This window comes from Polistes dominula, unplaced genomic scaffold (genome assembly GCF_049000335.1).
Source record: "Polistes dominula isolate Pdom_NZ unplaced genomic scaffold, Pdom_raw_medaka contig_37, whole genome shotgun sequence".
NCBI classification, from domain to species: Eukaryota; Metazoa; Arthropoda; class Insecta; order Hymenoptera; family Vespidae; genus Polistes; species Polistes dominula.
Window position 1 is genome coordinate 867,868 of NW_028301169.1, and position 15,662 is coordinate 883,529.

The following is a 15,662-nucleotide window of genomic DNA, read 5'->3' on the forward strand; positions in this document are numbered from 1 at the left end:
AAAAAGAAATTGCAAAGTAATGTTACTTTTAATTTTAGGAATTTTATATTACTGCAGATTAATTTATTTGAAAAAAAAAAAAAGTAAAAAAAGATTATCAATGTAATAAAAAAAAGAAAAAAAAAAAAGAAACATATTAAAAATAAAAATAATATTAATTTTAGAATAATATTAATTTGATATATTTTATTATTGCAGAATTAATTTATTTGTAAATAAAAAAAATAAAAAAAAGAAATAATTAATGAACGTAATGATAAAGAAATTAAAAAAATAAAAATAAAATTAATTTTAAGAATTTGATTATTGCAAATTAATTTATTTATAAAAAAGAAAGGTAATAATAATGATGAATATAATAAAAAAAGAAATATTGTTATTTAAACATTGAAAATATCTTTCCATTGGATAGAACATTTATCTATTGATAGAATTCATTTGCGAATCATGAAGCAATGAAAACATGGTGGACAACTACTACAACTACAACAACTACTATTACTACTACTATTACTACTATTACTAGTAAACTTCCCTTAGTGGTAGTTTGCTTGACTCAAGAGGAAAAACAAGCTTTAGTTGTACCCGAATAGGGGATAAAAGTATAAAATGAAAAATAAAATGAATAAAATCAGCCAGACGACGGACTGGTCAACTCACAACACAACAAACATAGTCAAATCCATGTATTCAACGATAGAATAGATATCGAACAAGATATACCACCCTATATAACAATGTCAAATATAAACAGGTGTAAATGCATTAAATATTTTACCATTCGTCTCCTCTCTCTGATATTTTATTCTTTTTTCTTTTTTTTTTAAGTGCACAATATGTGTGAGACATATACAGAGAGGGAGAGAGAGAGAGAGAGAGAGAGACACACACACACACACATACAGACACACAGACACGAGTAAATGTGTTTTTATAGAAAATACGTCCCCGTACCACGATTTTCACCTTTTTCCCCCTTAAACTGTATCCAGACATCCCAGTTGGTTGGATAATCTAAGAAAAATTCTATGGGATTTGTTTTTCTTTCTTTCTTTACTTTTCTTTTTTTTACTTTTCTTTTTTTTTTCTTTTTTTTCTTTTTTTTTTTTTTTATATTCCAACGACAATACACACATTTACGTAAATGTATTCTGAAAAATACGTTTGATTTAAAGAAGATGGGAAATCATTGGAATTGATTAACAGGATATATTTTATATTATCGTGTCTAATGTAAGTTAAACAGGTGTAAATGCATTAAGTATTTATGTTTCTCTTCTATCTCTTTCTCTTTTTCATCATTTTTTTTTCTTCTTCTTCTTCTTCTTCTTCTTCTTTTCTTCCCTTTTTTTCTTTTCTTCCTTTGCACACTCTCGAACGTTTTATGGAAAATACGTCCGTATAACTATGAAATACGATTTTCACATTTTTTTTTTATTTCAATTCTATAGAATACAGTTGAAGAATGTTAAGAAAAACAAAATATTATATTTATTTTTCAATTACCATTATTATCGTATAATAATAATAATAATAATAATTATTATTATTTTTTATTATAAAATACATAGAGAGTATGAGACATTTAAATTAATTAATTTATATAACATTAGGAAAGAGTACTTCTTTTTATATTATATTTTAAAAAAATAAAAAATAAAAATAATAATGTCAATAATCAATTATTGGTAAAATAATATTGCAATGAATTTGCAAAATAAATTTAAATTGTAATAATAAAATATATTAAATTAATGTTATTTTATTTTTTTATACGTTCACGCCGGCGCGTACCACCGGTGGCCCGCACTAGACTGTCCCATCGGGCGGCTTGTACCACCGGTGGCCCGCACTAGACTATCTCATCGGGCGGCGCGTACCACCGGTGGCCCACACTAGATTGTCCCATCGGGCGGCACGTACCACCGGTGGTCCACGTTGGTCCAGGTTTGAACAAACAAAAATCACGCGCCGCCAGATGAAACGCATCTTAAATTCGAGTGCCGTCCCACAGCGCAGACACTGAAAATTGGCGCCGGCGTCAACGTGTTATGTTTTTTTGGTATTTGTTTGAAAAAAAAAAACAAACAAACAAACAAATAAATCGAACGAATAAAAAGAATAGAAACATTTCAAACGATAATCGATCAAACAACCCTTCCAAAGGTTAGTTACCATAACTACGTTTATTATTCTGAAAACGTTCACTTTAGTCAATACACGATAACGTCGTTATGTCATATTATAAAAGCTGTATTTATAATTATATATTTTAATGATTATTTTCATCTATTATCTTTATATAAAGAATTTTATTGAAATATAATAACCATGAGTAATTTGGAAATCGTTGAAATAGAAGATGATGATACAAGTTTGACGATTATCGATGACCAATTGGAAAATGCAATTAATGAAAAAGATGATTCGATAAAAAATGACGAGGTAAATTTATTACAATTATTATTATTATTATTTTTATTAATTTTTTTATTAATTTTTACTTGATAATAATTATTAAAATTAATTAATTACAAAATAATTAATTTTAATAAATTAAATTACAAAATAATTAAATTAATTAAATAATAATAATTAATAATTAAATTTTCATTAAATTTAAATGACAATTGTATTTATTATAGATAAATGAACAAAATGAATTATTAAAAATTAATGAAATTGAAACAAATGATTCGAAATGTTACAATTTACAAATCATAGATGATTTATTTGAAAGTGTATTTAATGATAAAAATCTATCATCAGATGAAAATGAATCAGATGCAAGTGATTTGGATGAATTTACATTGGCATTTTTTGATACACAATCAGATATTAGAACTGTTGTTGATAATGAACAAATAATTGACAATTTATCAGATAAAAATGATGACGATGAACGTGAACTTACAAACGAAACGAAAATCTTCAATAAAACAAACTCTACGAACAATTCGACTGTTTCATTAGAAACTTGTGATGAATTATTACAAGATAATCATTCAAATGAATATAATGATAATCATTCAGAGAAAATTATTGACAATTGTACGAAAGATTTATCAAAAGATGAAACTACAACCACCATTGATTTTGAAGAATTCGAAAAATTAGAAACGTCTGACATTTGTCAAAACAACACCGATGACAAAATTTCGTTGAATTTTCTCTCGATTCTGAATTAAACAAATTTATTTCCGAAGATGAAGATGATGAAGAGGAAGATGATGAAGAAGATGAAGAAGATGAAGACAATTTGATAAAACAAGAAAATATTGCAGAAGCTGGTAAACAATTGGAACAATTGGCATCGATGTTATTCGAAAATTCAAACGAAACTCGTTTGGAAACTTTTGACGATATGTTGTATTATTTAAATTCAGAAGATGCAATTAACATTATGAATATAAAAAAAGAACAACAGGATGAATTAATTAATAACAATAATGAGGATTATTTATCGATGAAACGTTTTGACGATGAACGTGTTAAAAATGAACAAGAAGAATTGTTGGAATATTTTGATGCATTGGACATTGACGAATACAACGATGAAATCATTTCAAATGATGAAAATCATCGTAAAAATATAAATAAAAATGAAGATGAACAAAATGATGAATTAATTGATAAACAAATAGAAAAGATTGAAGATCAGGATAAAACATTAGCCACTTTATTGGATACAACTTGTTACAATGATGAATTAATTTCACAAAATAATGAAAATGATCAGAAAATAATACATAAAAAGGTAGATGAACAAAATGATGAATTAATTGATAAAAAATTAAAGACAATAGATCATGCTAAAGCATTAGCCACTTTATTGGATTCGACGCGTTATCAATCGGAAGAGGAAGTTCGTGAAATTGGTGAGAAAATCATCGAACGAAAGAGAAAAATTGAAAATTCGAAGGAAGAATCTTTGATGGATTTGGCTGATGAATTTCGTCAATTTGAAGAATTGTTGATGGAACATAAAGCAATTGTTGAAATTGAAGATTTTGACAATTTCCAATTGGATGAAATGGAAGAAGAATTGAATGAAAAATCACCGTTCATTGAAATGCCATTGACGAAAGATGAAGTTACTGAAAATTATAAAATTAAAATCATGGAGAAAGATTTGAAAGATCAAATGATTGATTTGAACAAACGATTTTCTAATCATTTGGAGATCATTGATGAAGAGGAAAATGAATTGCATGATTTCAATATTAAAAATGATTTGATGAACAATGTTTCGATTGTATTGAATGAAAATTGTGACGATGAAAGAGAAGAAAAATCAATTGTTCAATTTGTCAAAGAAAATTTCATTGCTGACATTGAATGTAAATTAAATTCTATGATCGATGATAATGATTCAAAGTTGATGATTCAAAATGAAAATAATAATGATGATGATTGTAAAAAAGATGAAACGATGATTGAATGTCAAAGTGACGTTTCAAAAGTTGCAAATGAAGAATCAAATGAAATTTCAAATGAAATTCAAACAAATGTACAATCAGATGATTTAGAATTGAAAGAATCTATTGAAACAAACATAATTGAAATTTCGTCATCAACTGATGAGAAAATTGACGTAAAAATTGATGACACCTATGAATCACTTTTGGCTGATTTGGCAGAAAAAGAAAACAGGCCATTCATTAAAGGAAAGGTTTATGATTATGATGAAAAAAAACATGGAATAAGGTTACAAATATTATTGTATAGTAAAAAAAAAAACATATTATTTATGATTGTTACAGTTTGATAAATGAAATTTTTCATTTTTAGAATGACGGAACAATTTATTAAAAAACATTGTAGGGAACATAAACTTTATCAGACCCCATGGTTGAACGATGTATTATATTTGCATTACAAAGGTGAATTTTAATTCAATAAAAATCACCATTAATAGAAACAACGTTTCTATTGTTATGTGTTGAATTTTTACAAATATTATCAATTGTAAAGTTAATTTTGAAGAAATTGTTTGTGAAATTATGATAATTAAAAAATTAATTTAATTTTTTAATGTTTGAAACTTCAGGGGTGGTTTCACATTCATCAAAAATTGGGAACAAATATAAACCAGTTTGAAATAACAAATATTCAATTAATATTTTAATCAATTATAAATAAATGTAATTATTGAACATTTGAACCTTTAGGTTTCACTTTTATCGAAAATTTGGAAAAATACACTGGTTTAAAAACACTTTGGTTGGAAAGTAATGGAATCAAAGAAATTGCAAATCTTGAGAATCAAAGTGAATTGAGATCTTTGTACCTACATCACAATATTATCAGTAAAATTGAAAATTTGGAATATTTGACGAAATTGGATACATTAAATCTATCTTACAATATGATTAGAAAAATTGAGAATCTTGGTAAATCATGAAGAATTTATTTATAAATAATATTATTGTTTATTAATACACATCGTTTTCAGATAGTTTGAAGTACCTGAACACGTTGAATTTATCTCACAATTTTTTACAATGTAACACTGATATCGAACATTTACGATATTTGGATTATTTATCGATATTGGATCTTTCTCATAATCGTATCGATACATTCGATATTGTTGATGTAAGTTGATTATTTAAAAAAAGAAAAGAAATGGCATAAGTTTGTCTCAGTACTGTCAATACTGTCAGTAATGTCAGTCATTATTTAATATTTATTATGAAAAGATTTGTTTGACAGATTGTGGGTGATATGAAATCATTAAGAGTATTAACTCTAACGGGTAATCCAGTTTTAAAAGAAATCAAAATGTATAGAAAAACGATGATATTGAAGTGTAAAAATCTACAATATTTGGATGACAGGCCAGTATTTCCACGTGATCGTGCATGTGCTGAAGCATGGTAATTATTTTATAAATAATTTAATTGTTATCATTAAAAATAATCATAAGTGAGAAATAGAGTGTGTAGATATAAATAATTGTGTTTTTATTTATTTAATTTTTTTTGTATTTAGGATGCGTGGTGGTCCAGAGGAAGAAGCTGCTGAAAGAAAACGATGGATTGAAGCTGAACAGAAAAAAATTAATGACAGTGTTATGGGTTTGTATTTTAATATTGTTATGGTATCGTATATTAAGTAGTTTGTATTTTATTTTGTTATCATGGTTGAGTCAAGGTTTTGTCAGAGTTTTGTCAGGGTTTTGTCAAGGTTTTGTTAGGGTTCAGTCAGGGTTTGTCAGCGTTTCGTCATATTTTAGTATTGGTATGGTATCGTATATTAGGTACTTTGTATTTTATTTTGTTATCAGAGTTTTGTCAAGATTTCGTCAGGGTTTTGTCAGGGTTTTGTTAGGATTGAGTCAAGGTTTGTCAGTGTTTCATCAGGGTTATATATAGTATTTTGTTATATTTAAAAGAAAAAAATTGGTAATCAAACTTTGCATATGAGTTTGTTCCTATAATATGTTGCATGAGAGTTTTGTCAGGGTTGCGTCAGGTTTGTGTCATCCTTTTATCAGTGTTATATATTTATTTTTATATATAGGTCTTTTGTTTTTATATATTTTTTTTATATTTAAAAGAAAAATTTAGTAATTGAACTTTGCACATAACTTTGTTCCTATAATATATTGCATCAGAGTTTTGTCAGGGTTGCGTCAGGTTTGTGTCATCCTTTTATCAGTGTGATATATATTTATATATATAGGTTTTTTGTTTTTATATATTTTTTTTATATTTAAAAGAAAAATTAGTAATTAAACCTTGCTTATAACTTTGTATCTACAATACGTTGCATAATGGTTTTCTCAAGGTTTTGTCAAGATTGTGTTGGGTTGAGTCAGGGTCTAATATCATTTTTGCAACCAAAAAATAATATTACACTTCAAACTATTATTCAAATGATTTAATATACACACACATATACACATTTATATGTTTTACCAGAAAACTAAAATGTTTTATCAAGAAATCATTTTCTAATTCCATAACAATATTGGTCCTAAATAAATTTGGGTTGAAAAAAGAAAAAAAGAAATAAATAAACAATTTGCAAAATATGTTGTAACATACTAGAAAAAAACAAGCAATGGAATTGATTGAATCTTTGTTTACTTTTGTGTTGTCGTTGAACGTGAACCTCTATTCGCGATCCGCCCTCGAAAGAGTTGATAAACAAAAGAAAGCTTCGCAAACCGGTCGTCGTGAGGACCGAAAGGGAAGCGGAGGAAACTAATAAGAATAAAATGGAGAAACAGGACGTCGAAGAAGAAGTCGACAGGGTGAAGGAGAAGATGAAGGAGGAGGAGAAGAAGGAGGAGGAGAAGAAGGAGGTTGAGAAGAAGAAGTCGCTGATGCGTACGAGCAAGGAACTGGTAAGAACTCGTTTCGTCCAAGGTCTGATACAGAATTCGTGCTTCGAATAAGATCATCATGCTTCATGGTGCCCCATAGCTAGGGACTATTATATCCATCATTCGTTTGTGTAAATTTTCTTACTTGTATTTCACTTTATCGTAGTAGTAGTGGGTAAAAGGTGGAGGATGTGGGGAGGAGATTAATCAAAGTTTCTTCTTTTAATTTTGTTTGTTTATATTTTGTTGTTGATAAAAATTACTATCAATTTTATTTAATAACATTATTAATAATTTTAATTTATTATATAGGGTGAAGGGTGAGGTAGGAGATTAATCAAAGTTTCTTCTTTTAATTTTGTTTGTTTTTATTTTGTTGTTGATAAAAATTACTATCAATTTTATTTAATAACATTATTAATAATTTAATTTATTATACAGGATTTGTAGGTTAATTAACGATATAATTGATATGAAAAAAAAAATAATAATTAAAAGTTATATAATTACATTAATATATAATATTATAAAGATAATATTTTTAATTGTATGAAAAATATCAAACTATATATATATATAATTATATTACGATGTTTATGTTATGGTTGTATGTATATGTGTATGTCTATGTTATGTTTTTATGGTGTGCCCTTTTCTCTTGGGACGAAGCTTAAGTTGGAAGGGAAGAAAAAGTCTTCGTTCTCTTCGTACTCCACCTCCTTTTCTTCATCTTCATCCTCATCATCGTCATCGTCATCGTCATCCTCTTCTTCTTCTTCTTCTTCTCCCACTTGTTCCGATGTCGAGTTGGAAAACGACGAAGAAAATAAACACCATCGACAAAAAGTAATCGAGGAAAGTGACGGAAACAGACCACCATTGGCGGAGCATGAGAAAAAACCATCAGCACGTAATCCTTGCTCACCTGGGAAAACTCGAGTAACTTGAAATTACCTTTTTGATTTGTTTGTTTGTTTGTTGTTTTTTTTTTTTTTCGTTCAATTATTTGCATCATTTTTATGCAACAATATAAAACAAGTTTTTTTTCAAAGGTCACCTAAGTACATTTTATTATTTCGTTTGTTTGTTTGTTTGTTTGTTCGTTGACTGCAGTTGAAATTAATTGTCATTTTATATAAAAAAAAAAAAATATTTTATAAAAACATAAACTCAGAAACTGTAAAAGGCATTTATAATTTTCTGAAAAGGTTAATCTTTCAATTTTATAAACTAATTTTATTTTTTGTTCCATTATCTAAGTTTTTAGGTTAGAAATTTTTGTAATTGGAAAAGAACAATTTTTTTTTTTTTTTACAAATAATTCTAGAATTATTTTGAAAACCTTTAATATTTTCATTTAACAAACAATTTTATTTTTTATTTCACTGACTAAGTTTTTAGGTTAGAAATTTTTGTAATTGGAAAAGAACAATTTTTTTTTTCACAGAATATTCTTGAAATTTTTCTAGAATTTTATTAAAAACTTCTGATATTTTTATTGAAAAAACAAACAAACATACATTACTTTCTGTAAAAAAAAATATATTGATCATTTGACTTTGTTTTTAAGATAATCGATGATCACCACCAGGATCAAGAAACAAATTTGAAAGAAGAAATAATTGTTCAATCGAAAACTTACGTTCCTGGTGATGCTGAAAGAAAAAGATTAGCCAAAGAAATTTTAAATGAACGTCAAACTTTGGAGGATCCATTAAGTGATCATGTTTTATGCAGAGAAATCATTGATTATGAAAAACTTCATCTTAAAACAACGCTAGTCAATGAAGAAACTGTCAAAACTGAAGTTAAACACAATGATGGTGAGTTAGTTATTAAATCATTCTACTAATAATTATGCTAGCTTTTTTTAATTATTTTTACAAAATGTTGTAACAAAATTTAACACAATTCATATTTTTAATATATTCTTTAATTGTTATAAATAATATACTTACCACTCTTGCATAAATATTCACATTTAAAAAAATTAATTTTAATTTGTCTTTTTGATTAGAATCAAATTTGTTTAAAATTTATTTCAACTATGAACAAATATCAATTGTTTAAACATTGTATTATTGTTTTTTTGTAGAAAATGAAGAATATCAAACAAATTTATCGATTGCCAGTACATCGTACGATGTTTCAACAATTTCTAACGTGACAAATTATAAAAAAAGATGATCAAAATGAATTGACAAGTAAATTAAGTAACATTCGTCAAAGTATGAAAGATTTTTGTATTAACGTTGACAAATTTGTTGAAGATAACAATATAATAATACAAAATGAAAATTTTCTTCAAGATTACGCAAAAGAAAATAATGTAAATCGTCAAATATACGAAGAACACATGATTGTTAATAATGAAATTGATAATAAGACAAATGACAAAACAATCATAGAAAATATTTCTAACGATGATATTGAAAATAATTCGTCAAATTTTGAAAAAGTTTATGATTTGTTAACGTTGAAAGATTGTCCTAAAATAAAATTGTACGATTCGAATGATCGCAATAAAACAACTAATGAACAAAATCATGATAAATGTAATGTTGCAAAAATGATAGAAATAAATTTATTGGAAAAAACTAACATTGATCATTTTTCCAATGATGAAAATAAAGACAAACATTTGATAAGAGAAATAGAAAAGAAATATAATCGAAATGAATCATTCGTGTTTAACGACGATTCTATTTCTAATGATGCGAGATCAAAGATTTTTACCGACGCAAAATGGAAAAATAAAACAACATTTACAATTGATAATAATATTGATAATAATAATATTATTGTTGATGATGATGATGATAACAACGTAAGAATAAAATCACATTACAGGGACATTTGTTTCAACGATGATCTTGGTAAATATGATTTATGCGATATTTCTAATCTAATGAAAAAATCCAACGTGTCTGAAAAGATGACAAACGAATCGTACAATTACGCTGAACTTTACAAAGATTTTTGCGATCATTTTGATGAATTGAAAAGTAAACAAAAGTATGCAATAACACCAGATTTTATGAGAAGGGAACAAATTGTTGATGATTCGATTCAATTGCAAGAAAGTTCATCGACAAAACCGAAACTTTTAATTGAAGAAATTAACGATGATACTATGCAAACATAATTTAATAATTCTTATGGGAAATTGATGAATTTCTTTGGTTTTTTTTTTTTTTTTTTTTTTGAATATAATCTTGTGGGTTATTTGTTTTAATTAATTATAATTTCTGTGTTTTTGTTTAATTCGTAATTATTGTTATTTAAAATAATAAATATCGTATATATATAAATGTATATGTGTATATGTGTAATAATTAAATTATTTGCAAATTGTTTTTTATTATTTTAGGAACAAATTTTACTTCACTAAAAAGTGTAAGAATTGAAGTTGCATATGAAAAAAAAAAAAAAAAATAAAATAAAAGTAATTTAGTTATAGTATTTTTTTTAGTATATAGTTTAATCTTCTTTTTAATAAATATAAATGACGTGTCACGTTGTTTGTCCGCAATAGACTCTTAAACTACTGAACCAATTTTAATAAAATTTTGCACACTGTGTGCAGTTTTTTTTAACTTGAAAGATAGGATAGTTTATATCTCAATTTATAATCGCAATATTTGTTTATTAACAAAGAGTCATGATTAATCTCTGATAAGATTCTAACAGATGGCGGTATAAGGTAATTCGTTGACTATATATAGTTTTGTTTTGTTTTTTTAAGTTTTTAGTTATATATAGTAATGTAATTATTATAAAAATTACTTACGATAGTTAATTAAATTTGAAATATTTATTACATCACACACACACACACTTTAGCATGCTTCGGATTATATTTTACAATTAAATTCACGAACAAATTGTTTCTTCAGTTTTTGTTTTTTGTTCTCGTATTTTCACCACGTTGACTTCTTCTTCTTCTTCTTCTTCTTGTCTTTCATCTTTTTTGTTTTTATCATTTGCAACGATACCAAACAAAAATTAAAAAAAAAAAAAAAAAAACCAGAAATTGGTGAATCAGTAAAAAAAAAAAAAAGGTTAATTTGAAGGTCCCTTTTTCATAATCGTCATCCTTACCCTTCTCACATCCCTTATTTATTTCTGTCTTTATTATAAATTCGATTGAATTACTTTATTAGAAAAAAAAAAATAAAATATAATAAAAATAGAAAAATAGAAAAATTCTGAACAAAAAAAAAAATAATATTCAAATTATATTAAATATTATTTTTGTTTTTGTTTTATTAATTAATTTTTATTTTTTTTTTGTATCGTAGTATTCTTCCCCTTGCTCTTCTTCTTCTTCTTCTTCTTTTTGGTTTTCTTCATTTTTCGCACACCACGTGCAAATCCAATATGATGACTAGATAAAGAAAGATAGAAAGTAAAAAAAAGAGAGAGAGAGAGAGAGAGAGAGAGAAAGTAAATGAATTTAAACACACATTTAAATTTCAGCGTTAATAATTTTGCCGACACACACATTTTCACATCCCCTATTGATTATTATTATAATTATTATTATAATAATTATTATTATTATTACAATTTCCCTATTTTTTTCTTCTTTTTTTTTTTTTTTTCGTAATTGTATAAAGAATAAGAAAACAGATTCGCGCAGTTTCATCTCGTAGCATTTTTTTTGTTTTTTTTTTTATTATTATGCATGTGTGTTGTATATTATTTGTATGTATAATATGCGTGTGTATGTATGTTAAAACTAATTCTGATAGCATTTTTCAAAAAATATAATAGCATGGTTATTGTTGTTGTTGTTGTTGTTGCCATAAAAAGCTCAATTATTCGAACATATATAGAAAGAGAGAATGAGAAAGAGTGTGAGAGAAAGAGAAAGTGAAAGAGAGAGAGAGAAAAAGTTATTGTTATTAAAAAACCGATTATAAAAATTTATCTTCCATTTTTTTTTTTAAATCATCTTCTTCATCTTATTTTATTATTTATACTTTTGGTACTTGAACGAGTTTAAATGTATGCATTATGCATATGTGTGTGTGTGTGTTTGTGTGTATGGGGATTGTGTTGTATTCATGTGCAAGAAGGTTTTTAATATTTTTTGTTATATCCTTTTTTTTCTACCTGAAATTTTCAGGTTCATAGGGTGTTTTCTTTTTCATTCTCCACTTTCTCCACCCTTTCTCATTTTTTTTTTAAATTATTTTTGTTTTTTTTTTTTGTTCAGGAGTTCGAGTTCAGAAATTTACCACGCGTTTTTTTTTATTTTTATTTCTTTTTTTTTTTTTTTACGTACGTCATATTTTTTTCTCTCTCTCTTTTGCATTAATTAATTCAATTTTTATTTGTTTATTTTTGTTGTTGTTGTAATTTGTATTATTATTATTTTTTTTTTCAAACACGTAAAAAATTTCATAAATAAAATTTGAGTATATTTTGTGAAATAAAATAATTCTAAATCAAACGAAGTTTCTTCTTCTTCATCTTCATCTTCATCTTCATCATCTTCATCTTCTTATTTCATTTCTATTTTTTTTTTGTTTTTTTTTTTTAAACAATTTTTTTTATCATAGAAATATAAACATATAATATTAATAATAAATAACAAAAATAAAATGTTCCTAATTAATTACTAAACGATAATATTATATACCTGATTATTAAACTTATTCTTATTAATAATTATAATTGTTTAAACTATGATTCTCTCAATGATCGGTGCAAGAAAAAAGAAAAAAGAACAAAAAGAACAAAAATAAAATAAAACAAAAATCAATCCACCTCCAAAACGTGAAAATTGCAATTTTTATGTAGATTTCAATGTATGTATTTAATTAATACATAATATATATATATATATATATATATATATATATGTATACACAAGTATACTTCTAATTTTTTTGTTATATATATATATATTACGTAAAATGTTTAAAAAAAAAAAAAAAATAAGATAGACAAACAAACAAATACAAATAATAATAAAAATAACAGACAAGGGAGAAGGGGTGGTTGAATATTAAATTTTTACAACAAATGATAAATAAATTATCGTATGTATGTATGTATATGCAATGTGTAAAAGAGGAGTTTTTTTTTTTTTTTTTAGGTTAGGTTAAGATAATATGTAATTTGTATAGGCGTGTGTAAATTTATGTGGCAAGGGGTGGGGGAAACGTGGTTCGCCAAAAAAACGATAATTATTGTTATTTTGTTGTTGTTGGTAATTAATAATGTTGTTGTTGTTGTTGTTGATCCTCCTGTTGTGTTTTAAACAAGTGATCGATTCTTATTAACCTCTTTCTTCTCTTATATACTTATATATTAAATATTAATAATTATAAATTACAATAATCGGTAATATTAATATTATTCATTATCATTAATATTATTATTTTAAATGCATACAATTTTAAACATTTAATTTTCGACAAAAAGTGGATAGTAGAGGTGAAGGGAAAGGTGGTGGTAGTGGTAGTGGTATTTGGTGGTAGTGGTAGTGGTCGAGAAACAGAGAATCGTGAACAGTGTGTGCGTGTAATTATTATTATTATTTTTTTTTTCTTCTTATGTATGTTGGTTTATATGCCAAGAAAGAGATAGAGAGAGATAGGGATAGAGATAAAGAGAAAGAGAGAAAGAGAGAGAGAGTGAGATGATTTGACAGATACGAAAGATGATCTACTAATCTACGAGTAAAATAAAAATCGTACAAAATTGAAAATCACGACAATTCAAAACAAAATAATAAAAAGAGAAAGGGAGAGAGAGAGAGAGAGAGAGAGAGAGAGAAGATTATGCAATTTTTTCTTATTCCAACATTTTTTTTTTTTTTTTTTTTTTCAAAATTCAACCTCTGAATTTTGAAAATTGTGACATTTACAAACAATTCCATCCGTTCCTCTCATTCAAACACTTTTCGTTATTCGAAAAAAAGTATTTCTCTTTTACAAAGAAAAAAGAAAAAGGAAAAAATAGAAGAAAAAGTTAAGATTTGTAACGATTAAAACAACAAAATATTAGCGTTTGTTGGGCCCAAATTGGTCACCTCCCTATCCCCCTCCATAATCTCCAAATTATTAACAATGGCGGATATTAACAGTGTTTCGCTGATACACAGATTTTTCTTGTTCTATTCAAAAGCGAAATTTTCGAAATCAGATTTTGAAAAGTTAAGAAAAAAGTCAAGCAGAGAGAGAGAGAGAGAGAGAGAGAGATAGAGAAAGTAAAAAAAGAAAGAAAGAAAGAAATAGATAGATAGATAAAGTTCTATACAAAATAAATAAGGTTAAGTCTATAAAATGAGATTAAAGATGGCGCGTACAAAGTCGGCGTAGCCATTGTTGGTTTACAAAGGCGAATAATCATCAACATTTGGATGATTATGATAATAATAATAATAATAATAATAATAATAATAATAATAATAATAATAATAAAAATAATGATGACGATGACGATGACGATGACGATGATAATGATAGTTATTTTGAATGATAGTGATAATGATTGATAGATAAAAAGAGAAAGTGAAAGAGAGGAAGAAGAAAGATAGAAAAAGGGTTTATGATGGTTGGTGGTGTTGGGAGAGGTTAGGTTTATGAGGATTCATTTTCATTGGCCATCTTTGTTTTTGTTCATCACTCGCTGCTCACACTCGTTCACTCGGTTAAGTTCATTTGCAGTTCTTGTTCTTGCTCTTGTTGATTGCTGTTCTTGTTCCTTGTTGGTTCATAACACACACCAGGCCAATATTAGGATGATGATTATTATTATTATTATAATTATTATTATTATTGTTGTTGCTATTAATAACAATCTTGCAAAGGATTTTCGCGATACGAAGGAAGAGAAGGATTATGGTTGGTGGTGGTGGTGGTGATGGTGGGTAATAAAATGTGTTGATTGATGCGGTGGTGATGGTGGTGGTGGTGGTGGTGGTGGTGGTGGTGGTTTTTGGTACAGGAAACGAAAAATTAGAAAAAAGGCGTGTGGTCCACGCGGCACGCGAGCCGCGGCGGCGGCGTCTCTCGCTTTTCTTTTGTCTTTTTTTTTTTGTTTTTGTTTCTTTTTTTTTATCGTAGCAGGGGGCGGGGGACTCTCGCGCGTGATGTTTTTTTTTTTTATTATTTTGTTTAGTTTTTTTTTTTTATAGTTTAGTTAAGTTGTTTTTTTTTCTTTCTTTTCCATTTTATCATTATTATTATTATTATTATTATTATTATTATTATTATTATTCTTATTATTTGTAATTATTATTATTATTTATTATTATTAATTTTTTTCGCTGGCGTTGCGTGTGGTATTATTATTATTATTATTTAATATAATT

General features: G+C 26.3%; 1 protein-coding gene across 1 annotated transcript; it reads left to right on the forward strand.

Moving 5' to 3' along the window:
* Positions 1-2,331: 2,331 nt before the first annotated feature.
* LOC107071233 (uncharacterized) lies at positions 2,332-14,779 on the forward strand. Its single transcript, XM_089179248.1, has 13 exons — positions 2,332-2,374; positions 2,770-2,849; positions 3,800-4,271; positions 4,425-4,707; positions 4,792-4,883; positions 5,172-5,393; positions 5,456-5,598; positions 5,716-5,879; positions 5,995-6,080; positions 7,146-7,354; positions 8,003-8,272; positions 8,904-9,182; positions 9,513-14,779. The coding sequence occupies exons 1-13, from the start codon at positions 2,332-2,334 to the stop codon at positions 10,476-10,478; spliced, it is 3,309 nt and encodes a 1,102-aa protein (XP_089035374.1). The 3' UTR covers positions 10,479-14,779.
* The last annotated feature ends 883 nt before the right edge of the window (positions 14,780-15,662 follow it).

Excerpts from the sequence above, each read along its gene's own strand:
- LOC107071233 (XM_089179248.1), top strand. The coding sequence starts at position 2,332 with ATGAGTAATTTGGAAATCGTTGAAATAGAAGATGATGATACAA. Across the intron at positions 4,272-4,424 it reads GATTGTATTGAATGAAAATT|ATGAAACGATGATTGAATGT; the intron begins GTGACGATGAAA and ends ATTGTAAAAAAG. Across the intron at positions 6,081-7,145 it reads AATTAATGACAGTGTTATGG|AGTTGATAAACAAAAGAAAG; the intron begins GTTTGTATTTTA and ends CGCCCTCGAAAG.